This window comes from Lepisma saccharinum, chromosome 8 (genome assembly GCF_977018435.1).
Source record: "Lepisma saccharinum chromosome 8, izLepSacc3.1, whole genome shotgun sequence".
Taxonomy (NCBI): domain Eukaryota; kingdom Metazoa; phylum Arthropoda; class Insecta; order Zygentoma; family Lepismatidae; genus Lepisma; species Lepisma saccharinum.
Window position 1 is genome coordinate 31,858,908 of NC_139236.1, and position 26,361 is coordinate 31,885,268.

A 26,361-nucleotide genomic window follows, 5' to 3' on the forward strand; every position below is an offset into this window, starting at 1 on the left:
CACAAAAGGGTACGGTGTTTGAAGCGGAGATGGTACCGCTTCACTGCATTGTTTGTTCCTGGGTGGTGGTAGTCGCGATTTCTCCCATTCAGTGGTGATGGCGCGCATATCCTGGTTTGCATTGTCTGCATCCTGTTGTCAGGTGGCATTGCCAGTTGGTGGTTGGGGGGCTGGGCTGTGCTGCTTGGCATGGTGCCATTCCTGTTCCCCACGTGGCTGGAGGGGGGTCGAGTATCTGCACCGCATCTTTTCTCTCCAGCCACACGGGGAACAGGAACTGTCCTAAGAAAAATCCCCGACCAGCCACGTGGGGAACAGGAATGACACCATGCCAAGCAGCACAGCCCAGCCCCCCAACCACCAACTGGCAATGCCACCTGACAATAGAACGCAGACAATGCAAACCAGGCATGTCCTCCATCTGTTAATGTGTTTTTCTATGCCATAAAAAGTTTTGTATTCCCAAGAGATCAAGTAAAATAATACTCCTATAAGCATAATGCTAAGTTTTCTCCTCCTCGTACGACCATCCAGCGCACACACCTCTCTTTCCCCAGCTTGCTGTGGGAGAGGAGCAGTTTAGGGTCCTTGTGTCTGGATGTTCCTTCTCCTGCCCTTAAAATAAAAAGTTATGCATTGTTTTGCAAAAACATATAGGCTCCCATAACCATCAACATTAATAGGTGAAAAGAGAATTAATTTTGCAAAGCATCACAATATTTCCATCTTCATGTATAAAACATCTACATTGTTTTCAAGTTATTATAAACATTTTCTTCAATCATAGAATATAAATTATAACTTCCTGAATAATAGAATTTATAGATTTTTTCCTCATTTTTGGAACAGCCACGGATACTTCTTGGTTTCTTGGTTGTACCTGGTACTGTCACAACCCAGGAGGGTCCTTTACAGTGACTGCAATTCTTACCATTGTTCAACCGGTTGGAAGTGCTGACGATATTACAAATGAAACATACCTAATTTTTCTTCAAAGTCTATTAAAATGTCTACCACTATGGTGCTACTTATACAAATAATTACTGTTTATTCAAATGCCTGAAAAAGGAAAGAAACTTGAAGTAGAAAAATTAATACCATATATTTTTCAACTCCATCTTAAATTCCTCCAATTATATCCAAACTACAGTATTTCCTGTATGCGTAGAATGTTTGGAACATGTGTTCTACATCAAGGCTCTAGTATAAGAGGATCAATAACATTTTTAGAGTGGTGAGTTCTGAATGTATGTAACCTGCATACTCACACTTTTTCCTGGAAAAAGTACATTGGGATATTTGTATATATCCTTATCATCAGCCATATATGTTCAGTGTTTGTGCTTTGCAAAGTTAGCTGTGGTGTGTATTGCTTTAAAATGTGAAGTCTTCTTCTAAAATAAAATAAGTAATACATAAACAAATTCTGTATTAATGAATACTCTTTGGAGAGTTATCAGCAATAATGATATTCATATGGAAAGATTTTTGAGAATTGAGAAATCAGGATTCACAAAATTCCATTTTGCTTCATTTCGTATCAAAATTTAGATCATCATTTAGTAAAATTTATAAAGAGAATTGTGCTGAAACCATGCATTACCAGTAAACTTAAATGGATGCATTGCTCAAATTGAGGGGGAATGCATGGGGATGCTATCCCCTCAGTTAGGAAAGTTTTCATAAAGCATCCCCCCACCTAACTCGAATCTCCCCAGATAGGAATTCCCAGTTCAAACATAGGATTGGTGTGGTTTGTGTGAGGCTTGTAATAATATATTTTGCACACCATAACAGGCAAACTAAATAGAGTATTAAGTTTCTGTGTATTGTAATATTAGCATCATGTATTCAGTGCAGAGGACAAAGACCTTTTTTTGTCTGGAAAGTTACTTGAAGATGAAAAATAGTTGATTTTGTCAAGATAATCAATCAGGATGTTTATTGTGCACATTAGATTCTACTTCAACTTCAACTTGTAAATGATGTTTAACAATAGAACTCAACTTTGCCAAAGAAGAAATACTATTGTATTTGTTAAATGTAATTTTAATATTTTTGTTAATTTGAATTAGATATGGCTTAATGTATAATTGTGCATATAGCACTTGTTTCCAGAACACCAGTATTGTGCAACAATAGATTAAAACTCCTATAACATGTACTTCTTAAGAAGAAGAAACCAGTGGGGAGAGCCAAATGATCATGCCCTTTGATTGAGTACATTTTGTGTCTTTTGATCTGAATGTGCTTTGTTGTATGTTAAAGATAGTTTTTTTGAAGAAAATATTTTTTAAGCAGGTGTCTGTTTATCTTTTCCAGTATGATTACTATTCAGGGTCGGATGACTCAGATGTAAGCATAATGATTGTGATTTTTGTGACTAGTCACGGCTTTGTTTTGTGTTTGTGTGTGTGCTTTATTGTTTGTGCATTGTGTTGTGTTGTTTGTTGCATGTTCATATTGTTGCTCCTGTGCACAGTTAGGAATCTCTGGATTTTGTATATTCTAATTAAAACAGTAACATTGCACATTACAACATGCCATGTGTGGACATGATATGATCAGCATCATGCTCCAGCCACCTTTACTGCCCAAGGTTGCCCCCAGATACCCATTTAGAGGTTAGGTGGACCGCACGGCTGAAAATAAATTCGCCTGAAATCACCCACACTGGAAATTGAATCTATGTTTTCCACATGACAGTCACACACTCCTGTTGAACTGTATTTAGACCTCAGTTGAAGAGGAGGAATCAGTTCTCATAAGTTCTACATCTGTTCCTTTTGATACTCCAGTAGATCTTTCATTCATCACCATGGTGTAGCTCGACAAGAAATTCACAGAATATGATTGCTCCTTGAAGAATATTTTTTGAACACATTCTCATGTTTATGTTAAACTGATTTTTTTTTTAAAGTCTATTACTTGATTAAAACACTTTCATATTGATGTAAACCAATCTAACAAATATTGAACTTTATTTCATGCATTTAGTAAAAACATTGTGGTTTTTGGGTGCTGCACAGTTTCTTATTCAGTACAAAAAATTATGACTTTTTAGTTACAAAACCTCATCTCAGAAAGTAATTTAAGAGGGGGACTAGCAGGTTTGAAGCCCCTTTTCCTCCTCCAAAGAAAAATGCCTCATGGCTTAAAAATTATTGTTTTATGGTCTTAGGTTCATTTTCAACGCAATTGTTATTTGTACAGATGGAAAACACTAAAAATGTGTTCTGAAGAAAATATACAATTCCTCCACTCCACTATTGCCTTCTAAAATGAACACCCAGCACTTTACTGAACAGCTAAAATGTTGCAGGCAATAAGCATGGATGTCCGCAGGATTTTTTCCAGGGAGTGGCAAGCAAGGTATTTTTTTGTACAGGGGGTGGGGGCAAACAGGACATTTTCCCTCATAATAGTGTTACTCCCTCAAAAAACATTGCTTCAATTTTAATTTCTCATGTTCATGCGATAATTAACGTACATTATTGTGGCTGAAATGAAATTATATGTGTGAAATATATAATTTTTGGTTGACACTCATTTTCCAGGGGGGTCATGCTCCAACCTCCTTGCCCCCCTTCCGGACATCCATGCAATGAGTGATTATTAGATTTTCATGGGATATCTGTGAAGATGAGAGAGTTAAATTAGCTCTTGATAATATTTCTTAAATCTTTCTGAAACTCGCATGGTCAGTGTTCCAAGAAAATCCCATCATTAAGTGGAATGCATATTTTCAGAGTTATATTTTAGACATAAGCTGTAAAATGTGTGATTTTTCCTGTCTCTACTTCCATTATTACAATGTTTCTTTATATTTTTAGATTCAATATAATTAGATTCATACCAGTCTCTTCAAATCACACAGCTTTAACACTAGTTTACATCAACATGGGCACATCATCGCCATTATTACTCTCTGTTGGGAACCTCTGTTATTCCCATCCCCCAAGTGTGGGTAGGCATTAATATCAGTCCCCTCTATTATTCTATGTCTGCACCACTCTTACACATGTTCCCACTCTTTTTCACAGTTTGTTCTTTCATCTATTCCATGGTTTTCCTGTGTATTCTTGTTTGTTTCATTTCATGCATATTCTGTGATGGCCTTAAGAGCTTTATAAAGGATGAGGATAATATAATATACATACTCCCAGCATGTAAAACTGTGAAAAATCAAGATCTCATGGCACAGTTCAAATAATATATGATTTAATAATTCACATGCAAAGTAGTATTTGTATGAACAATACTAATAAAGTGAACTATGTAAATATAAATATTAAAATGAAATAGTAATAGATGAAATTGTACATTCATGTGAACCTTGTAAGACTTAAAATTTTTTGTTTCCTTGTGGAGAGGTGCTCAACAGTGTACTTATAATGAAAAATAGTAGAGATTCATTGCCTGTACCTTTTGACTGTAGTTTTGTTAGAACTGTCTGTGTGTGGTATCTTTCTATGATGTAGTTCTTTTATTTCCTATGTAGTTCTCTTTTTAGGTGGTTGAAGAAGAGGCATGAAGTGTAATTTATTGATAGGACTTTGTTAGTGCATGAATATGTAGTATTTATACTAGAAGATACTTTTGCATGTCAAAATTGCTTTTAAGGTGGTGGATATGGTGTGTTTCGTGACCAAAACTAATCCATTTGTTTTAAATATATATATACATATATATACATAATATATATATATATATATATATATATATATATATATATATATATATATATATATATATATATATATATATATAATATATGTAGAAACTTTCCTCACATAGAATGGCAACATATTAGTTTCAGATTTAGTGAGTAGACTTTTTATTTTGACTTTTTTTTATTATTTGTGCTGTAGACACATATATGTAACAAGTTTGAAAACTGTTACCATTTATTAAATTTAAATGGTATGTACGAGGGCTGGGATTTTAAGTGGCAGCACATCTGTAGAATGACTGTGAACTCAAAAGGTTTATGCTGCTAACACAACATGTTAGTGTACTCCCTGTGCACCACATGCAGCTGCACATTAATGAGAAGAACATGGTCTGCCACTGCTCATCGGTGTTTCTTTGGAGCAAAGGTGTTTGATAAAAATTCAGAGTGCCAGAGGTTATTGTGACAATCCTGGCAGATGTGCTAACCCATGAATTGTACAATGTAGATACGTCTCCAGTAAGGAGAAACAGCACTGGAATATCTGGCAGAGGCTAATCTCATATTTTGATATCCATCATTATAAATACCAAATTGGTCATTGGGTAAAACACGTAGAGCATGAGATAACAAGATTACAAGTAAGAGTATAAGAAGCCTTGGGAGAGGTGTTAAAAAATAAAAATAGTTCCAAAAACTACCAATGAAGTCTAATTTTATTATTGAGACTGTCAATGTGTGTTGGCTACCACATTAGATACATATTCTTGTATACTTCTATATTAATCATTCCAATAACAGTAATCAAATATAACTGATTGGTTGGCAGGTGATGTGATACAAAAGTGTTCTGCGGAGATCAACCAGGTTAAGTCTGCATTTATTTCCAACATTTTGGGCACATATATTGGCTTCATTGTCAGTAAATATTAAGTGGATAATTTGAAGTTTAGTTAATTTACCGGGTTGAGGCACATAGTGGTTTGGATCCCACTTTAAACTGTATGTCCATTCCCAATTAGCCTTATTGTGCATAAAGGTGGACTTAAAACACCAAATCAATCAATCAAGTTACTTGAATTTGAATTTGAAGTTAAATTTTTGGGTGCGTTAGCACTTAAAGGCTATTTTGCACCCCTCACGTTATACGGGGTCCAGCCCCTTACCTTATCCAAAATATATATATATATATAAGAACACAATTGTGCCATAACTTGAATTTTAAAATGTGAATTTAAAACTTTGGGTGCATCAGCACTTAGGCTATTTTGCACCAGACACATTATACAGACCCAGCCCCTTACCATAACTAAAATTTCATAATTGCAGTGTTGTGTTACTAAAATATTAAAATATTCTGACTTTGGTAAAAAGCTGAGGCTGTAAAGGGGCCCTCAGCATACACAAGGATAAAAAACAGGACAACACACACAAAATTATAGTGCCAATCGCCAGAGCCTCGTTCGTCTGCAAAATGCAGTCCAGGGTGTACTATGTGGAAATGAGGTTGACTTTTGGGCACCTACGTGGAAGGTCACCCCTTACACCCCTCAATCAAGTTACTGTAATTGCAATTTCATATTCGATATCCCCCACTGCCACATAATTAGTTCGTAAAATACAATTGTAATAATTCTAAATTAATGTATTCAGGATAAAATATTTTGAGACCCTTGCTTTTTCTTAAGTTTGTCTCATGTAGAATTTGATTATACAACCACGTTTGAAATTATCTTAATTACTTTTTGTGAAATGTTCTATTTGATGTGTATGTACTCATGAGTTGTGTCGAATTTCAGGAAAAAGAGAAGAAGCAACAGAAGGGAGAGGTTTCTAAAGCTTCTAGTGAACCTTCTAAAAGTTCGCCACTAGGAGAAGGAGAAGCACCACCTCCCATTCCTCCTCCACCTCAGAATTACGTTGGGAATGGACCTGCACCTCGAGCTTCAGGTTTGCATATTACTTACATTTCCCCTCAATACAATCCAATTAGATCTGCAAAGCATATGAGCAGTGTCTAGAGTGTATTCATTACGATTGGGGGAGAATGAAGCATAGTTAGTATTAGTGATGTCAGAAATTTGCTTGAAGAATGATACATGTTTCATTATTATTTATCTTTATTATTGCACATGCAAGTCGTAAGTAGATTTTGTTAATTGATATTAAATCAATTTTGTTCATAGCATGTGGCAATGCAATGTTTTTTCCCAATATGCAGCATATAAATTTAGCATGGACACTTTATATTATTTTACAAAAGGAAAAAAAATGTATCTCGGAACAAATCAGGATATTTTTAAAATCTGGTAAGTGTAAAGAGACATAGTGGGCAAAAATTACACTTATTTCTTTCTACAGAAGATAGTTTCTCTGAAAACGAAGAGGACTCAAGGGCTACTGCCCTCTCCACACCGACACACGAAACATTCTCTGGGTCGTCAATGGATGGGTCGTGTAGCTTGAATAGAAGACAGTCGCGCATGGCAAGGCGAATGGCACGCCAGGCACAGCTGAAAAGGTAGGCTTCTAGCTGTTACTTTCCTCCAGTAAGTATGTAGTATTCCTTCTGAAAATAAATCATCAAAAAGTTGATGAACATTGTGTGCCCAATTGGTAGGGTACCAGTACAGAGTGCCAAAAGTGCAAGGTTCACGCTAGGTCTAGCTGCAGTTTAGGTAATTAATTTATTCAAAGCCATAACAAGTTACTTACTTGCTGTTAACTTAACGAAGTTCCATGATGTTTCAGCTATTTTCCTTCAGGACTGAAGTTTTTTTTTAGGTAACCTAACAAAATTCCAGGCAGTGTACCTGAAACATCTGGAAAGTGCTGACATCAAGACCACAAGTTCACCATTCTTTCTTTGAACAAGTTTTATGATTGGTAGCTCTTGAAAGCCTTTAAAAGATGCCAGTTTCTTATTGAAACTACTCTTGGATATATAGAAAGCAACTGGAAACATTTCAGGTGCTTGGGTAATTTCTTATTCCTGGTGAAAACAGTTATGCAGTTTTCCTTCCCCAAAAGTTTATTTGAATTCTGGTTCTGTACTCAAATAGTCAGAATGGAAGTGATTCCTGATTTACTGGACCAAGTCCCTACTCGGAATGAAATCCAAGACCCCTTGAAACAGGAGAGACACTAATCTGATAACATTTAGCAGACAGACCTGTTTATGCTATGAACCATCTTGGAACATGTTTCCAAGTGTGTGCACTTTTCAAACGTGCAGATCTGTACAATAGAATTGTAGCTGGAGAACTATTTATCACAGAATGCTCAGTTTTCTTTTTGTAGACAGAGGACTGGATTCTCATGGGAAATGTCATTTTCACACCTCCCCGCCTTTTTTTTCAATAAGTGCAGGAAGGAAAAAGTAAATTTTACTTTGGCAAGTCACTATGGCTACCACGATGAACCAAAGAGAATAGAAAAATTGTGAGGTGCGACAGTTATGTGCTGACAATTGTACAGTCATGTTGAAAATTGTTTCATTCATCATTTTAGAAAATATATGCAGTATGCCATACTGAATAGATCAGGATAACCACTTGCAGAAAGAGGATTTCGAAAAATTGGTTCTAGCATTGAGGTCATGTAAACTATGTTCCTGAATTTTACATTTTTTATGTATTTGGTGTGGGAAGAATCTGTTGAGTGGCACATCAATCGAGTATCATCTCTCCCAGATTTGTGGTCATCTATTGGCAACTAGGCTGGATCCAGTTTGAATCTCTTGTCACTGTTGAGGTTTGCTTTTTCCTAGGGATGTGCCAAAGCCGATTACAGATGTATGAAAATCGGCAGAAATTGACACATTGGCATCGGTATCGGAATCGACAAAAATCCGATATTTAAACCGGTACAGATTATACTAGAGTTTTACCTTCTAATAAGTTTTATATTCTAGTTTTGTAAGATTTATTGAAAATTTGGTTATGATTCATCATTATTGTAGAGTTTTTGTAATAAAATTATTGCAAACTCATTCAGAGGATCAACCTAACTATAAATCGGAAATGAAACAGTACATTGCTCAACCAGGATCTGCTGTTGTATTGGAAATTCAAAAATGAATATTCAAACCTGAAGTAAGTGCTGAGAAAATACTTGGGCATACATGCTGCATCAGTATTCAGTGATTGAGTGTTCAGTGTTGCTGAACAGATTTGCGATAAGAGAAGAAGTAGGTTACTTCCTGAAGTGCTTCCAAATCTCGTATTTCTGAAGTTGAATCTGGCAGAACAGGAATTCATTTTGCATTTCAAAGAACTGCTTGTGTACTAATATTTAATCTCTTGAGAATCCATGTTCTTCTTAAAGGTTCACATAACATTTTGTAGATGCAAATGTACATTCACATCTCTTGAGAATATATATGTATATACATATGATATGCAATAGAAATGTACATAGCAAATTTATTTTTGTCATGCTGAAAATAACATCCCATTTCTGTTTAATAATCTTATGTATCGGAATCGGTTAAATATCGGCATCGGCATTGGTTCCAAAAATTATCGGTGAGTACATCGGCATCGGTAAATTTTCAGCTTCGTCACATCCCTACTTTTTCCCATGAAAGGCTATTGCTACTTTGAAGATGCAGTCTCGGTAATTGGATGACCTACTGAATGATCTTTGTTGTTGTGAAGTCAATTCTATGGCCTTCATTGATGGAATGTTGTACTATTTTTTCTGGATGAAAATTCTTGATGCACCTGACACGTTCTTTGCAACATCGTTGGGGACTTCTCACACCAATTACATAAAAACTGGTTTCACACACATCTCTGTACTTCAAACCCTGAAAATGGGAATTAATTTATTTTTTAAATAGAACACCATACAATGTATTCATCTGTATGGTAATTTAAATATGTCGTACTTTCATATGTAAACAAAACAAACAAACAAAAAAACGAAATATCAACATTTACTTTGAATATACGATGTGTCCCAGCTGGCCTGTTAGCCTTACATCCACCGGGGCAACATGGTCTAGTTTCTTGCCAGCATTACCCACCTAGTAACAGTGAATCACAAGTTTTCAGCTCAGTGAATACCTGATGTTTATGAAAGCTGATAAAATATATAAAAGTTTAGCTTTGATCAAATTTGGGGTGTTTTTTTAACATTTTACCAGATATTGTTTGTAAAATCATCTTGTGCTTGTAATGCAAAGGAATTTGGTTTGTTCTCCCTCCCCTTTTCGTAGAAATATGTTTGGATTAAGTGAAGGCAGGCCTTGGGATTTCTCAGGAATGTTCTGTAAAACAGTTTGTTTTTCTGCTAAGAACAATAGTTAATTTATTTCTCGATGTTTGGATGTTTAAAACTTGTTATCCTGGGTGTGTTGTCTATAGCAATATTTTTCTTACTTTCCACCTCCTCTAGCTACCAGTTACTGTTTCATGTATTCATTTCACAATAATGTATTTTTAATGGAAGCTAAGAAAAGGCATTTTAATTTTTTTGAACGCTTTAATTCACTTTATATTGTAATAACATCGGCAGTATGAGTAAAGGGCACTTTACTACAATAGGAAAATTATTGTTTTGTAAAAGTATTTATAAAAAGCATGCTTCGTGATTTTTAAGTTATATTTTCAGTTTTTAGGTCATAAAATTCAAGCTCTAGTCACAGGGGAGGGGAGCACTGAGAGAAAATTGTTTTTGACCCATGTATATAAACTATAAAGATCGCAAGATGAAGCAATACTGAAACTACTATCACCATTGGCATACTTGTATCAGTTGTTGCCTGATGGCATAGAACCAACATTTTATTTTTTCTACTGAGTGATTGGGGTGCATGTTTGATATTCTTTTAGGTTACGGATGGCCCAAGAAATCCAGCGTCAACTCGAAGAACTTGAGGTAAAGCAAAGAGTTCTGGAACAACAAGGAGTCAGTGTGGAAAAGGCATTACGAGGAGAAGGAGAAGGTATTTTGTTTTCTGAAGAATTTATACCTGAATGGAATAATAAAACAGGATGATCATTATGGTGGAAAGCCAGAAAATTCATGTACTTGGTAACATCAGGAAGTTTAATGCCATCCCTTTTCTCGCACCACAACTACTAGTGCTTTTTGTGCTCCCTCCATTGCATTTTTGATCTCAGTTTGGCTGATTTTCACTATGAATGGATAAATACTAAACTCACCAAATTTTGTATTTGTTTAGTTTTTCTCATATATGGATGGATTGCTTTATTGCTACGCTTCATTATTTGACTCTCATTGACAGTCAAACACTGATTGAGATTGAAAATATCCATTTAAACTAACTTGATACTTCCTACAGTTCACAAAATCTCCAGCAGTTCCTCAGCAATGAAAAGGCATTGATTGTTGACTTCATTAGATAAATGCACACATTAACAGAGAGTGTATATTGCATAAATAAGTATTCTATACATCCTTCAATTAACCAAATTTCAAATGTGCAGCATGAGCAGTTTCTGAGATGTTACAAGGCTAGAAATAGGTCAGTTTTGGTTGTCAGTTGTTGGATACACATGGACAGGCAAATCAAATGTGATTACTTAACGTTATCTTAAACTAGTATTTGCTACGTCTTAAAACCCACATTTTCTTCCTTAATGTAGCTATTTCAGAGTTGTCGTGGATAAATGACAGGCATGGTCATTTGCAATAAGTTGATACAGCATGCAAAACATTGTGTGTTCTATATAGTGAAGTAAATGGCAGGCATGGCCATTTGCAATAAATTGATACAGCATGAAAAACATTGTGTGTTCTATATGTGAGTATAAAATGAGAGAGCATATCATATACTCTGACTAGAAAGTTCTCACATTTATGACTTTTTGATAAATAAGAATAAGAAAAAACAAATTCCGAACAATAGCAATGATATGTCAATATCTGCCAGACATGTCCCAGTCACTTAACTTCAGTTATTATCAGCAGAAAACCAAGGGTGGGTATTAGGCTGTGTGATGAGATTAAAGATAGCTGTGCTGTGGAAATATATTATTATTATTATTATTCAAGGTAGGTTGTAAGAGAGCTCTAAAGTTACCCCCAGAATGTGTGGTATAAACCCTTGTGGTTGACACCAAATACGTTATTGAAAGTGAATACCAAAAGAACAATCACATAAGTTCCCTTAAGAACAGAATCTCTGAGACCTCTTTCACCACATTTGCAGTCCTTTTACTACTTATAAAGCACTCATTTTCAAGGTGTGTGCGACTTACTCTTGTTATGTATATTAAAAGTATAATATAAAGATATATCATAAAATACCTACGTTTCGTGAGTATCTGTTTTACAATCTTTTGTAAAACAGATACTCATGAAACGTAAGTATTTTATAAAGCACATATGCATGATAGAGTTATGCAGTTAGTAAGCAGTTAAGAGTTAGTAAGCATATTTATGTCTGCACTCTTTCTGGCATGTATGTTGGAAGTCCCATTGCTCTAAGTTTGCATGATATTATTTTTTCCTACTTTCAAAGATGAAAAAATTGTTCGCAACATACTTATTGTTTTTTTTTTGCAAATAAAATTTCTTATGCAAAAATGATTTTTTCTTGCAAGTTTTGTAAATGTGACTTGTGTAGAAAATCATCTCTCAGTGAGTTAGTAAAATGAAGCAATGTGCAGTAGGATGATTCTACCTCTGCCAGAGCTGGGTGTCTAGTGACCTTGACACACATGTTCATGTCTGAGAAAGGTTTACCAGGCAAGCAGATGTGCTTTGCTGAAACCTAACAATCGGACAAGTTCACCCATTAACATTCCCTTTTGAAATCAGAGTTTTGGGGAGAGGCAGGGGTGACTTCGCGATCCTTGTGTTGAGATAAAAAAAAAGGGCTTCTGTAATCTTTGTAGAAAGAAGTAAGGCATAATTCGACCTTTTAACTCCGTGATTTTTTTTTCTCCCAAGTATTATATGTCCTTAAAGAGTGTTCTTTTTTCATGCTTCCCTGCAACTTTCATGCATCCAACATTCATATAGCATCTAGCATAACATCTAGCTAATGCTAAAACAGATTTTCTGAAATCTATCCCATGAGATGGCTACACTCATTTTCTTATCCCCCCCCCCCCAAGAATTATCTATTTTTAACTTGACTTGGGAAGGTTGTACGAATGTACTACTACTACATGCTACATTTTTCGTTCACTTTTGGTCTATTGCAGTGTCATAGGGTGCAAAATATACATTTTTGTGTAAAATAATAATAATAATTATTATTATTATTCTTTTAACTTATTGTCAGCGTATAAATTTCGGCTCTGCCTGTCTGCAAAAAATAATAAATAAAAGTAAAATCATCTCTAGTTGTCTTGGTACATTTTTTTATTTCTTTCCTCATGAGGTAAGTTTGTAAAGCACATGCCTCCTAAAACGTTCCCAGCCCGAGAGGCCAACAGGTAGGAAAGACTCCTGTCTGATAAAGGTTAGCTACTGTAGGTGTTTTCTCCTTACAAGATACTTGTGTTTTGGTAAGAACAAATATTGAGTTTCATTCGTTACGTGTATACTTGTATACTACATATGCATATGAGGCATGGAGCTTTTTCAAAATTTATAACAAATATATCTCAATACTTCTCACTGAAACTACCAGAATGACGAATGCATATTTAATGCTGTCTATTACAACATTAAAAATTGGCTAATCGTTCAGTGATACCATAACTTATCTCTATTCCCAGAAAATTAGTAAAGTTGTATCAGCTTTATATCAGGTAAAACTTAAATGCAGTAATTGAAAATAATTTGTAACACTAACTCTGTAAGGGGTCATTCTGCTCACTAGTTACTTAATTCTCTTAATTTCAAAGGAGCATGGGAGGATAACGTAGAGGTATACTCTTTGCAGAAAGAGTGCAAACAGAGTGCAAGGGTTAAGGAAGAATGGACTCTCTCTGTATAAGTTCAGCTAATTTGCTTAAGTTGAATCTGTTGATGTTTTTTAAGAATTTTACATCAGAAGCATGAATTTTCACAGGTATAGTGCAGTGTCAATATGAAAATTAACTTGGAACATTATAGTTTTTATATTTTTGTCATTATAAACAATGTACATTTTTTTACCAAAAATTTTATCTTCTGATATTTCTATAGGTTCTGAGGGCCAGGAGGAATCAGAGCTGTTGCGAGAATGGTTTGATTTGATGAGGGAGCGGAGTGAACTACGTCGATACGAGAGGGAGCTTATGGTACGAGCACAGGAGCTTGAACTGGAAGACAGGCATGCACGCTTACAGCAGGAGTTACGGGAGAGAATGTCAAAGGAGGGTAAATATTTGGGAAAATTTTTACTTTTTTAAAAAAAAAAACAGAATGATACTAACCACCACTGTTTGCCTTGATGCAATTTGCCTTCCATTTCTAATTGTTCACCACTTAACTTTAAATAGCCAGGCATATTGAGTGCTTCCCTCCAAAATGTCACCGCCAAACATTCCAGATTGGAGCCCTGGCTGCCATGGAACATTTCTTCATCAGCGCAATTAGCCAAAAGTGGGAGAGAGAAACAATGTGCAGTAGAACAATTTCTTCACAGTAATAAAAGAAACAAATTTATTTCTTAAACAAACTAAACCCCAATTTTTCAGATCCATTATTACATAAGTATTTTATTTATTTTCATGTAGTTGCCACTCACAAGTCCTTTATTTTTATTATTATTAGTTACATAGGATGTAATGTTGTCTAATGACTGTGAATTATACATGACTTGTTATCTTCAAGATTTGGACATAAATTTTCTTCACAAACATAAAAAATTTGTAACATGGAAATCTTTCATATACACTTTAAACTAAACATTCATCACCACTGTAAGGTATTATAACTACCACTTTGATGGGTTTTTCATTATCTTTATGAATAGATAAAGTACATTTATCATGTAAATACTCTTTATAATGTGACTAATGCAAAATCATTAGTAGATTTGGAATGTATTGTTCATATTTTCATAAGTATGTCTGTATGAAGGGGCATGGGAGATAAACTTGTTTTGGCTTTCCCTTTCTTATTGAATATGGGTAAAACAATGCTCTTTTCAGTGTATGTGCCACAAACTATTTTTCTTACTTAAGGAAAATAGCCAAATGTTGATTAGTATTAATACAGAAGGTTGTTCGCTTTATATCCGACCATTGTTGACGGGTACTCAAGTACGGTATCTTAATAGATACCGTGCCGCCACTCACCGATCATGTTCTATTGGACCCCCAGCATTGTGGACTATCGCCCGGCATCGCAGTTTCCATTGCAGCAAGCTCCGGCGCAGGACAGGCATGGGAATTCTGTCCCACTCCTCCCTGCAAGCTTTCCATAGACCATCCAGGGTCCGCAGGCGGCGATGTTGCAGACGTCGTTTCAAATGTGCAAAAATCCATTGAACTGGCATCTGGGTTTTTCACAGGAATGTCTTCAAACGGAATGACACGAATTCCTAATTCCTCTGCCATTTCCTGATAAAACGTAGTGATGTTCTGGCGGTATGACTCGAAGCCTTGTCCATATGGATCATCACCTGGTTCGCGTCCATTCCATACAATTGTGACATGTCTCTCCGATAGATAGGTGTCAGAATGGAGTCTTGGAAGTATCTGGCATTCATCTTCACGTTTTTGTCCACCTTGCGTATCATCAACTTACCCTCATATCCGAATCCTGTCACAACCATAAAGCCACGAGGGAAACTTTCCCTGCACTGACGAACAAAGTTGCTGCGCCCCTTGCCGTCAATGTCACGGTATGTGATCGCCCGAATGTGACCACCAGCAGTGAGATGGACATATGATTCATCCATTGTGACAACTTTCTTCCATTTGGAACCTGCCAGGTACTTTTCATACAGTTTCCTGCAGTTCGTCTTACGTTCAGCAATGTGACGTGGTAGAAGGTGGTGTACACGGGCCTTCCGCACACACTTCAACCTGAGGCGCTTGCGAATTGTTTTGTTCACAGTTGACGGTGCTAGGTGAAATCTGTGGGCCATATCACGTTGAGTCGGGGGATTTTCTTGGCACGCCAATTGACAAATCCCCCTTCGCACTACGGATCCCCCTTCGCACTACGGGTGACACTTTGCTTGCAGCCCTTCTCCTGGTGGTTTTCGTGGGTGAATGTTTCGCAAGGAGAGCCTGTTGTGTGTAACGGGCCACAATAGCTTTCGCAGTAGTCACCCCGAGTGTTAACCCATTCTCCCGTCACTGTTTCACAATGCATACGTATGAAAACTTAGCATGGAAAAGGGCCATTACGTAACCCTCCCAATACCGGTTGCTTTTCGGTGCCATTTGATAACATTCACTACCAACACTCGTGCACCTACAAGGTCAGACACAACACTGCTCCTGCCAGCAGACCCATAGTTCCAGCATGATACGCCAGGTGGCAGCACCGAATCGAAAATGGTAGGATATAAAGCGAACAACCTCTGTAAAAGGTAATAACTCGCAAGACATGTGGCAAAATTTGATAAACAACATTTCTCAAAATTCCCTTGGCTTCATACGGAAAGAAGTAAAGAGCCAGTAAAATAGTGGGAAACTAAATGTGAATATCCAAAGAAGGTTTACTACTGCTGCAGAACTATAAAAATGGTCAATGATTAAAAAGAACTGTTTATGTATGTCAACCTCAGTTCCATGTAGTACACTCTGGACTTCATTGTCCAGACTATCCTCCCTGATGAAGCCAAAAGTTTGAATGTGTGATGGGAAGAATGTTAAATGTTAAAGTGAAACTCTGATGTATTGCCACGTGGAGTAAGCTATGCTTTCAATAAATGTTTATTGCATATTTTTGTTTCAGATTCTGCAAAGACTAAAGAAGATGTCGAGAAGGAAGGGCATATCCTGGCAGAAATGCTGGAGATAGTCGAGAAACGAGATGCCCTGATTGCCCTGCTGGAAGAAGACAGACAAAGGTGTGATTCTTCCTTTGCTTCAGTGTTGAGTGGCAGGAGGAGCTTCTTGTGGAGATGGAACCTTAATCTGTTTGCATGTAGCCAAGATGCACTTCTCACAGAAGCTACGGAGTTTTCACTTGTCTCTACTGTGGTGTGCGTTACTGTTCTGCTCGTTGTTTGGACTCTGTCCTATGTTGTAGTTTGTTGTCTTGTTCTTGAAGACATCGTGACTGAGGATGCATGGACGTTTTTATGTAGGACAGTGAAGTTGTTTAGAGTAGACTAGAGTTTCCACTTGTTATTAGACAAGACTGACCAACGAGACTAGGTGCAGGCTGAAGTACGTAGATTCAGGGGGGGAATTTGGTGTCTGTCTGTTTGTGTGTGTGTCTGTGCGCATTTGTGTGCTGTGTGTGTGCATGTCTGCATACATATGTGCAGGCAAAGATGAATCTAGTGTACAAAATATATTAAATGCACATAAACCCTTCAAATTCAAAATGTTTGGTAGGCAAAATCTTTTTACAACAATGTATATGTTTCACACAGGTTAAAAATATTCACAAATAATTTTTAAAGGATAAAAAGAAAAATTAAACCAGCAATATTTAAATGAAGTTATTGATATTTAATAACGCAACTAAAGTTAATTTTAATAATGTTTATTCTATTTTCCATCCCTTTTTTGACACTTACGACTGTTATTGCTCTTTTGAAGGTTTTGTTTTGCGACTTAACAAAGTTTGTTTTAAGTCATCTCTATGCTCAGATAAGCTAATCGGAACTAGACTTAACACCATGAAATGAAGTAAACCATTTTCGGTTCTTTCTAATATTTGATGAGCAAACAAATTTGTCTCAAGTTTTCTTCTAAGATATGCGTTATTTATTTTGTTGGTCCAAATGAATCCATTTGAAAACACACCTTCGAGTCATGTCAATTAAACTAGATAATAAATAATAAACTCATTTGAGATGCCATATGATTAAATAGAATACATGTAATTTTCTAGAAAGTGCAATGTCCTTCATCAACCTTGTGAAGCATTAGTCCTGCAGACTATAAGCATGCTGAAGAAATGATCCTGTGAAAGAAATTGTGGAGAAATTTTGTATTAATGTCGATGAGCAGACAATAGATTGATGTTCTCAAAATAGATTAGGTGAGAATGTGGATGATTTTGAAATAGTTTTTATTTCATTGATTTATTGATTGATTATTGATTTGGTTTATTTTACTTCACTTTTCTGCCGCTTTTGGCTAATTGCATAGATGATATGATGAATGGACACTCACAAACACCCATGCCCAGGCTGGGATTCGAACCTGGGACATTGTGGCACAATGTACTAATCACTCTGCCACGGGGGCCGGCAGTTTTTGTTTCAGCAGAACAATATACAACTCCTCGTAACAACTTCATAAGACTGATGGCAACATGAATCACAACTGGTGATTTTGCTAGATAACGAACAACAGATTAATGACCGATTAGTATTTGTTAATGAACATTTACTTCACAACATACTAACAGGAGGTTATGAAGCATTTTCAGTACGTGAGGACGGCAGGGTAAGGGATTTCAAGATATATTTAACATAATATGATAATAAATCAGACCTTTATGCAAAATTCAAAAAGATGCCAGAGAAAATTCAAAGTGTATGGGAATATCAATGAATGAAAGAAACTCTCTGAAAATCATTTGCCAAAGAGTGCTACACAATAATATTAACATTTGACTCGTGAGAGATTTTTGGGATTTGAAGATATACACATTAATCTTAGATTCTACTGGTTTTCAGAAGATAAGAAACTTGAATAATGCTAATATAAAATTCACTAATACTGATAAGTTGAGTGATGACTGACACTTTGCTGATACAGGCCAAGATATATCTGATATTACAAGGGACTTATAAAAATCTGCAAACATTCCAATGCAATTTTCATATCATAATGTACATTGCAAAAATTGGTTCATAACAATTAGTTGCCCTTTTCAAATAAGGAAAAAACATAATTTCTTGGTAAACACTATATTGTTACTGTATCAATGAACAGAATCAATATAGTAGATAAATTACTTTCCAATAAGTTTGACATGTGGATGTGTATTTTTGAAACAGGATGAAAGAGCATGTTTTGCCTTTATTGATTGAATCTTGAACAATGAAGTGCAGACATCATTACTTCCATTCTTAAAAGGAAATAAATATTTTAAGTTTTTCTGTTAATAATTTTGATTAACACTGGATAGTCAAATTACAAGATAAAAAGAAGGGAAGGGGAGAGCTTGCTATTAGTAGCCATCTTGTTAATTTCAATATTTGGTTTCACCATAAAGCCAGAGACTTTTCACTAAAACCACTGATGTAGTATAAATGCACTAACTGTATATTTTTAGCTAGCACTAGCCACAACACACATTAAAATCAAATGTTAAACATATACAATTATATCAATATGGTGTGTATATATATATGGTATTAAATTGTCTCAAATTAATACCTTGGCAATTAATTTAAATCGTCTTTAAAATGCAAGAATAAATTAATAACATCATCAACCATCATAATCAAAAATGCAAAATTTGGGAGTGGTGGTATTGTGTATAAGCTTGAACCATGAAAACTTGTAAAGCATATGAAAATGCATTGATTTTCACTGGGCCACAATTCACCAACCTCACTGTTTATACATCTTATTTTACTTGTTAAGCTAGTACAAGATTCAGATGGAGAATAAACTTTAATGACAATCTTACATAAATATATTGTGAATCAATATTGAACAAAAATGTTCTAATTGTATCATAAGAGCAGTAACAACATGCAGCGACATAAAACGGAAGGTGAAAATTTCCATATTGTACCAACTTTATCAACAAATTCATGTTTGGAGAATAATTAGACATAAGCAAGTTACTAACTTTTTCTGCAAAACTTACTCATAGAGGTTCTATTATTTTAGTGGCCTCTGCCACCATCCACTTGTGTACATCTAATTATTTTCATCGACAAAGTTAAGGAAAAAATTAGTTCAGCAAGATGTTTTGTGTGACAGAATGTAGGAGATTATAACCCAGATGTTTTTAGGCTGCAGCCAGTCTTCTTTCAGAAAGACGCACCTGAAGTAGGGGATGAAAGCATGCAACACAATTCAAAATTCTAATGAAGATAAAAATACATACAGCCTCAGCCTTAGGTTAGCTTAATAACTATTGTGTGTGTGTGTGAGAGAGAGAGGGAGAGAGAATAAGTGAGCGAGTTAAGTCAGCCAAGTTTTGTACCTTTTGAGGACTCAGGTTTAGTTGCTAACCCAGTATCATGAAAATGCCATATACAAGACCTCTTGAGTCAGCACAGCAAACTTTGGTCTGTAATACCATGAGAAAGCAGCAATGAGAATTAATATACACTATACATCTCTCTGTTAAAAATCTTGTACAAAGTCCAACTCTCTGAAGTTGTTATACTGTCAAGTTTAATTTTCATTTACCATATACAGAAAATGCTTCAATTATACTGCACTATTAATGGCCTAACTATTAAAGGAAACAAAATAAATCATTGTTATGTGTAGTGCATAGAATGTACATTCCAGTTCACAACATTGGTTCATACAGCTTTGAAGTTCCATTAAAGAATATTAGTATTTGTTGCCCATGATTTATCCATAAAAGTTCATTTAGAGATGCAGGAGGTGCCTTATCTGTCTTTCTACACTAAAATATTTCAATTCTTTAAAGGCTGCCCCCTTCCGCTTCCCCAATAAGTCCACTTCATGCTCCAATAGTTTAATCAAGACTAGCACTACAGTTTAAAAGTGGGATTTGAACCACTGTGCAGTGTGCCTCTGGTGGAAATTTAACCCTTGTGACATTGTTACCACTATACCATTAGAAAGGCCTTTACCCAGTTGTTTTCATACTGTTAGACCATCCCCGAATTTTGGCAGACCCTCCACTGAAAATTGAACACAACTACACTACAGGAGGGAGCAACAAGCATTTTACAATGCAGGAAACTCTATTACATTTTAATGTCATTGTGTAATGAAGATAGGATAATTCTACTGGCCATCCTCACAGAAGAAAGGTCAGTGGGGTTGCAACAAGTTACCAAAGAAGTCACAACGCTTTCAATAAGGAAATTACGGTCCTCCCCGATGGCGTTGTGGTAGCTTTGTCACCTTGTAATCAAGGGGCCCCGGGTTTGATACCCGGTGGAGGCACAAGTGGTTCGGATCCCACTTTAAACTGTAGGTCCAGTCCCGATTAGCCTTACTGTGCATAAAGTGGACTTAAAATACCAAATGAATCAATCAATCAATAAGGAAATTACAGTTTCATTTTTGGTGCCGAAAATTACATAAATAAACTGGTTCAATACAAAAACTTCAGTATGCCAATGTGTTTGTGCGAGTGTGAACGGTGTGTGTGTGCATGAAGGTGGTTGTGAACAAATCTTTCACATGAGAGGACCACAGCTACAACGTAGGTCAGAATTACTCCTTTACCTTTCCTGCCACATGCACCGTTTAAACTGTGACATGACTGCACCAAGAGCTTGGCTTTTGTTGGCATGAGTAGATTCTACATGGTAGAATAGGTAAGCACGCAACTTACTGTAGATTTTCCTGGTCTCTTGCTTAATTAGTAAATTTTTGTTAGTGTGCATGGGATCTTAATATGTGCTATTTTTGTCTGGTTGCATTTTGTACCATTTATTCAATGGTTATTTTTAACAATATTTCATGTTTTTTCTTCTTGCCTTCCAGCAACATTTTTGTAATTAATAATAAACTAAAGGTAATACTACTGTACTTAATTTAATACAGTAAGAGTTAGAAACTGGTGTAGGAATATAATTTGTAATTTTATTTAATGTGGTGTATCACAGAAGACTTTAATTATCGTGGAGTGGAATGATGAGGTAAGATTTGGTACACTCCTGTTCAAATAAACTAGCACACTCAGTAGGGTTTTTAAGAGTTAAAGAGTGTGCCACTTTATCCAAACAGGTGTATACAAGGAATTACATGATTAAACATTAAATGGAGCAACAGTTATTTGGTAAACATTGTAACTTATATATGCATTAATATCAGCTTGCTAGTGGGTTAAAGTATATTTGAAGACTGTACATCCATTACCACATAATGTTCCTTAATTTCAAAAATCAAAGTATGAGGTTCAGTCAATAAATAAGGAGGCAGAGGATATTTCACAGTACTTACGTAACGAACCTCAGAAGTATTGTCCGCCACTGTTTAGGCATTTATCCCATTGTGACATCAGTCGCAAAATGGCATGCTCGTAGAACTCCTTTGGCTGCTGTTGGAACCAATTGCGCATGTACTCCGTGACGTCATCGTCCGATTGAAACCGTTATCCCCGCAGTGCTTTTTTGAGCTCACCGAAAATGTGGAAGTGTCACTGACAGATCTGGACTATAGGAAGGGTGGCTCAGGACTTCCCACTTGAATTTTTCAGACATTCCTTTGTTGTGTTGGCTATGTGTGGTCTAGGCAATAGGACGACACCATGAAAAAGGTGGCTAGGACGTTTCGATTTGATTGCCTTCCTGAGCTTCGTTAACATTTCACAATAGTGCTGAGCATTCACCGTAGCTCCATACTCCAGGAAGTCTATGAGGAGCGTCCCTTGCGATCGAAGAAGAATGAAAGCATGACCTTGCTGGGAGTAGTGCGGAGGGTCTTGAACTATTTTGGTGGAAGGAAAACACGGAATGACCAGACACGGTCGCTGCTCGGGTAGCAGCCTTTGCGCATACCTTGCCAGACACGTAATGCCATCTAGCGGGGAAAATGTGTGTGAATCAGTTTCGTCACACATGCACCTCCATTTCGGGCTCGTTGACCGATTTCTAAGTACCATAGTTTTGGTGTAATATCCTCTGCCTCGTTATTTATTGAGTGAGCCTAATAATATAAACTTAATTAATGTAATTATTCAAATAAAATTGACAATCACTTGTGTTGGTTAGAGAGCCAATGATGAATTCCAATTTTTGTACACTGTGGAACCTCAATTGTTTTTTCCAGAGAACCAAGGTAAAAAAAGAAACTTAAAATGCTGGAAAATGTAAAATCCAGGAATATTTTATATATATTTTGCTCTATTTCGATTATGAAGATTGCATAATAAAGCGCATAATGTGAGAAAATGTAAAATCAGGAACATAAAAGTGGGGTTCCACTCTGTCTGTGTGTGTGTGAGCGAGAGAGAGATAAGGAAAAGTTAAAGTTGTAACCCCCTTTGGAACTAATGGCTTTATAGCTTCTATGCCCCTCCACCATCCCACACACCCCCAAGCAATCAGCATAATACATATATGAATTTTACCTTTATCTGGTCGTATAAAAATAGTCACTGCAGTTATGGGTGAACCAGCTCTGAAATATTTTCTGTTTAGACCATACTGTAAGGTAGAATTGTGCTAAAAATTCTAAACCATGTACTAAAATGTGGCAATTATTTTCCTAAAATCTATTTTTTTTTTAAGGTCCCTTAAAATTTACAACATAACCAGAAAATTTAATAAGTAACCCATAAATTATTATAATCATTATTAACACTAATATATTGCACATTCTTGTGCTAATTGATAGTATAGTGATTACAAACACCATATTCAGGTTTGTTACATTTCATATCTTTGTTTGTAGGGTGATCAATTCTTGAGTGCCAAATTTGGTGTAAATATTTATTACATGCTACAAAATAAATTATTTTTTGTTCAAGATATGTTCATGGTCGAGGCTATACTTTCTATTATTTTGGGAGTGGAATCCCTTACCACGAGTGGAGAACAAAGGGTGAAGTTAATTGTAATTTTTTTTAAAAAATATCCGTAATTTGTAGTGCAAAAAATAGATAAATACATTTATATATGCTTGAAGGAAATTAATTTTCATGAGGAAATGAACATGCGTGAAAACATATGCTTCTCCCCTTCTAGAATAAAGTCATAAATATACCAATGGAACATTCATAAGCATTATGTTTGCCTTGGTTGTTTCGAGTGCAGTACATTTGTTGTAACTTTATGTGTGAACATTAATTAATTTTTTATCACTAGCTGCTGCTTTGCACAATTATAATTCTGTGTAAGTTTTATTATATAGATAAGGTGGTCAAAATAATTAAGGAAACACAGAAACAGTTATTTATTAATACATATACAGGGTGAGCCTAAAACAAATAGACAGTTTCAAAGTTTTACAGAAATAAGAGTTTTAATAACATGGCTGAAATACTTTCAAATGTGGAAGAGTATGTCCTGATGTTTACATGGCTAAGTTACAAATGTTCCATGTTTGACTCTTTTGTAGCAGGGCAGATATCAATGCGATAGTTCAGTTCTCCCCAAACACGTCTCAGCATGTACATGTTAACAGTCACAGCAGCTGTTGTAATGCATTGTAGGAAGGCAAGGAACAAAATCTCGGTCCTCGATGTATCCCTTCAAGAAGTAGTCGCACAGTGTTAAATCACAAGCACACAGAAAGCCTTTTCTACCTGACTAGCTGCCATATTGCTCAACTGACGTCAAGGGTGCTCACATGATACGAAAACAAACGACAAGTGACGGCCATAATCTTGAAGACTTTCTCTAAAAACAGTACTAAATGCTTCCTGTTCAAACAAACCGTTTTCAATGTGTAAAGCATTTAATCTGTATTTCTTTTAGGCTCAACATGTTTATCATATGACTTATAACCTATATCAGATTACTTACAAGTCTCCAGTGAGCAGGTGTTTGTATTGGTTAAAGAGAAAAAGTCGAGTGTTCATTTTCTTGTCGTCTCCTATTTCAGGTATAAGGAGGAAGATAAAGATTTGGAGGCTCAGATGTTGGCCAAAGGTCTCCGACTAACCCCGTTGCGGAAGGAATCACATGTGTGATGCTAGTTTCAGAAGCGAGTTCTGATTAGGAATAATGTAATATGGTACTATACATATAGTGTGCGTAGTTTGGCTACGGAGGTCACATTGCAGATGGATGGAAAAAAGAGGTCGCAATGAGAAACAATCTGATATATTTTACATCTTTTAATTTAGTGGCTTTGATTCATGCACAATCTGTTGTGCTGAAGTATTTTGATATCGCCTGCGAATCAAGTGTGCATTTAAATTTATTTCTGCTGTGGTAGTTTTATGCATCATGTTACAGATCCAGTTCATCGCACGTGGGAATAATGCAGCCTTGGAAATGAAATTCCAAGCCTTACTTTTGCTTTATTCTTGCTGCCGTTCTCAAAATAACATAATTGCAAAGCCTTTTTGTCTTGTTGCGCAAGCTGTACAAGTTTAAGGATTGAAGGCAATCTGTGATTTCATCGTGATTGCTTGTGCATTGTGGTATTTGTGAAGCAAAAGTTGCCCCTCTTAATAACTCAGAAGAATAACGTGCTCTTAATCTACGTGCATTTTGCATAGTTGGTGCAGGCTTACAAGTACAACCAATGCAATTCAGTGTGATCAAATACAGCAGAATAGATGTTTCAGTTCCTCTTATAATTTGAAATAAGCATAGATGATTTTTTTTTCAGTTTTATGTGAAATCTCGAATGGCAAGAAAATGCATGTTTGTTTTGTATGATCTTAAAATTTTTCCCTATCAGTACATTATAATAATAGTATTTATTAGTTTACTTTTGCAGTAAAAATGGGTGTGATTTAATAAAAAGAAGGGCAAAGTTTTTAAAGCTTCGATGTGTTTGTTACAGATTATACTGAAAGAGAAAGAAATCATCCAACAATATTGTTATAGAACTGGTAACTTTAAAGTGATTTCTGAGCTGGTATTGGTAAAAACCAGTTTCCTTTCAATAACTAACTTTTTATAACAAAATATAACTAACGTGAAGAGTATTTTGAACTGCTTGTACCAAATTACAGTTTCCGCAGTGTTTAAAAATTGTTGGAAATCATCTCTATTTTCATGCACTCGTATCTGCTACTACTTTAGAATGTTATTACCAAAGGAGTATAAAGAAGCAGTTTGATAATGGTATATGAATATTCGTTATTAAGTGACGAATTAATTTGCTATTAAATATGTGTGTTCGTGATCTGTATAAAATGTATGGGTGTGTTTTTTTTTTCAGTTGTACATGTGCATGTATGAATACTAAATAGTATCAACAAAGAAAGTATGAACAAATATACATGAACGTGTCTGATGAGGCTGTCATGCCTTGTCTTGTATAGGTAATTATTTAATATATTTGTGCTTTGTTACAAATTTTGTAAAAGACTAATATCATATTTGACTGATGCTTTATTGTGTAGATAAATTCTTTTTTGTTTATATTAAAAGTAGACATGAAATTTTAATATGTACAGATGAGCTTCAGTTTTTTCATACAAGAAAAACCGCAATAAATGTTAATGTGTTGCTGTAGAAATTGATAGAATGAATTAAAGGCTTTTATACTGTTTTACAAAACAATTCTGTGGCTTCATTTGCACACAGCAGGAACAAAATTCAAGATGGCCACATGCAAAAAAAAAAAAAAAAAAAAAAAAAAAAGTGTCCTTCCTTCATGACCTCCCAAGATATTGTAATAGTACTATTGACTTATAATCAAGAAGTCTTGGGTTTGTTTCCTTACAGTACTTCAGGTCATGTTTAAAGTGGTAAAGTTCCAGTCATGCTTGTGCCTAAAGTAGATGTTAATACAAAGCAAGTTAAAGCTTTTATATATGTGCTGTCTTGATATACACAACACAGAAATTGG

General features: G+C 35.7%; 1 protein-coding gene across 6 annotated transcripts in view; it reads left to right on the forward strand.

The window, feature by feature from the left end:
* Window positions 1-26,072, forward strand: part of Mical (Molecule interacting with CasL) — a 282,128-nt gene extending 256,056 nt beyond the window's left edge. For 5 of the 6 annotated variants that reach the window (XM_083126409.1, XM_083126408.1, XM_083126412.1 and 2 more), the window contains 7 exons: window positions 2,323-2,355; window positions 6,472-6,622; window positions 7,034-7,193; window positions 10,510-10,622; window positions 13,784-13,957; window positions 16,493-16,607; window positions 24,436-26,072. In XM_083126409.1, the coding sequence (XP_082982535.1) occupies window positions 2,323-2,355; window positions 6,472-6,622; window positions 7,034-7,193; window positions 10,510-10,622; window positions 13,784-13,957; window positions 16,493-16,607; window positions 24,436-24,523 (834 nt within the window). In that variant the 3' untranslated portion in view covers window positions 24,524-26,072. The remainder of the gene's footprint in view (window positions 1-2,322; window positions 2,356-6,471; window positions 6,623-7,033; window positions 7,194-10,509; window positions 10,623-13,783; window positions 13,958-16,492; window positions 16,608-24,435) is intronic. The other variant, XM_083126413.1, reaches the window with a different exon arrangement.
* The last annotated feature ends 289 nt before the right edge of the window (window positions 26,073-26,361 follow it).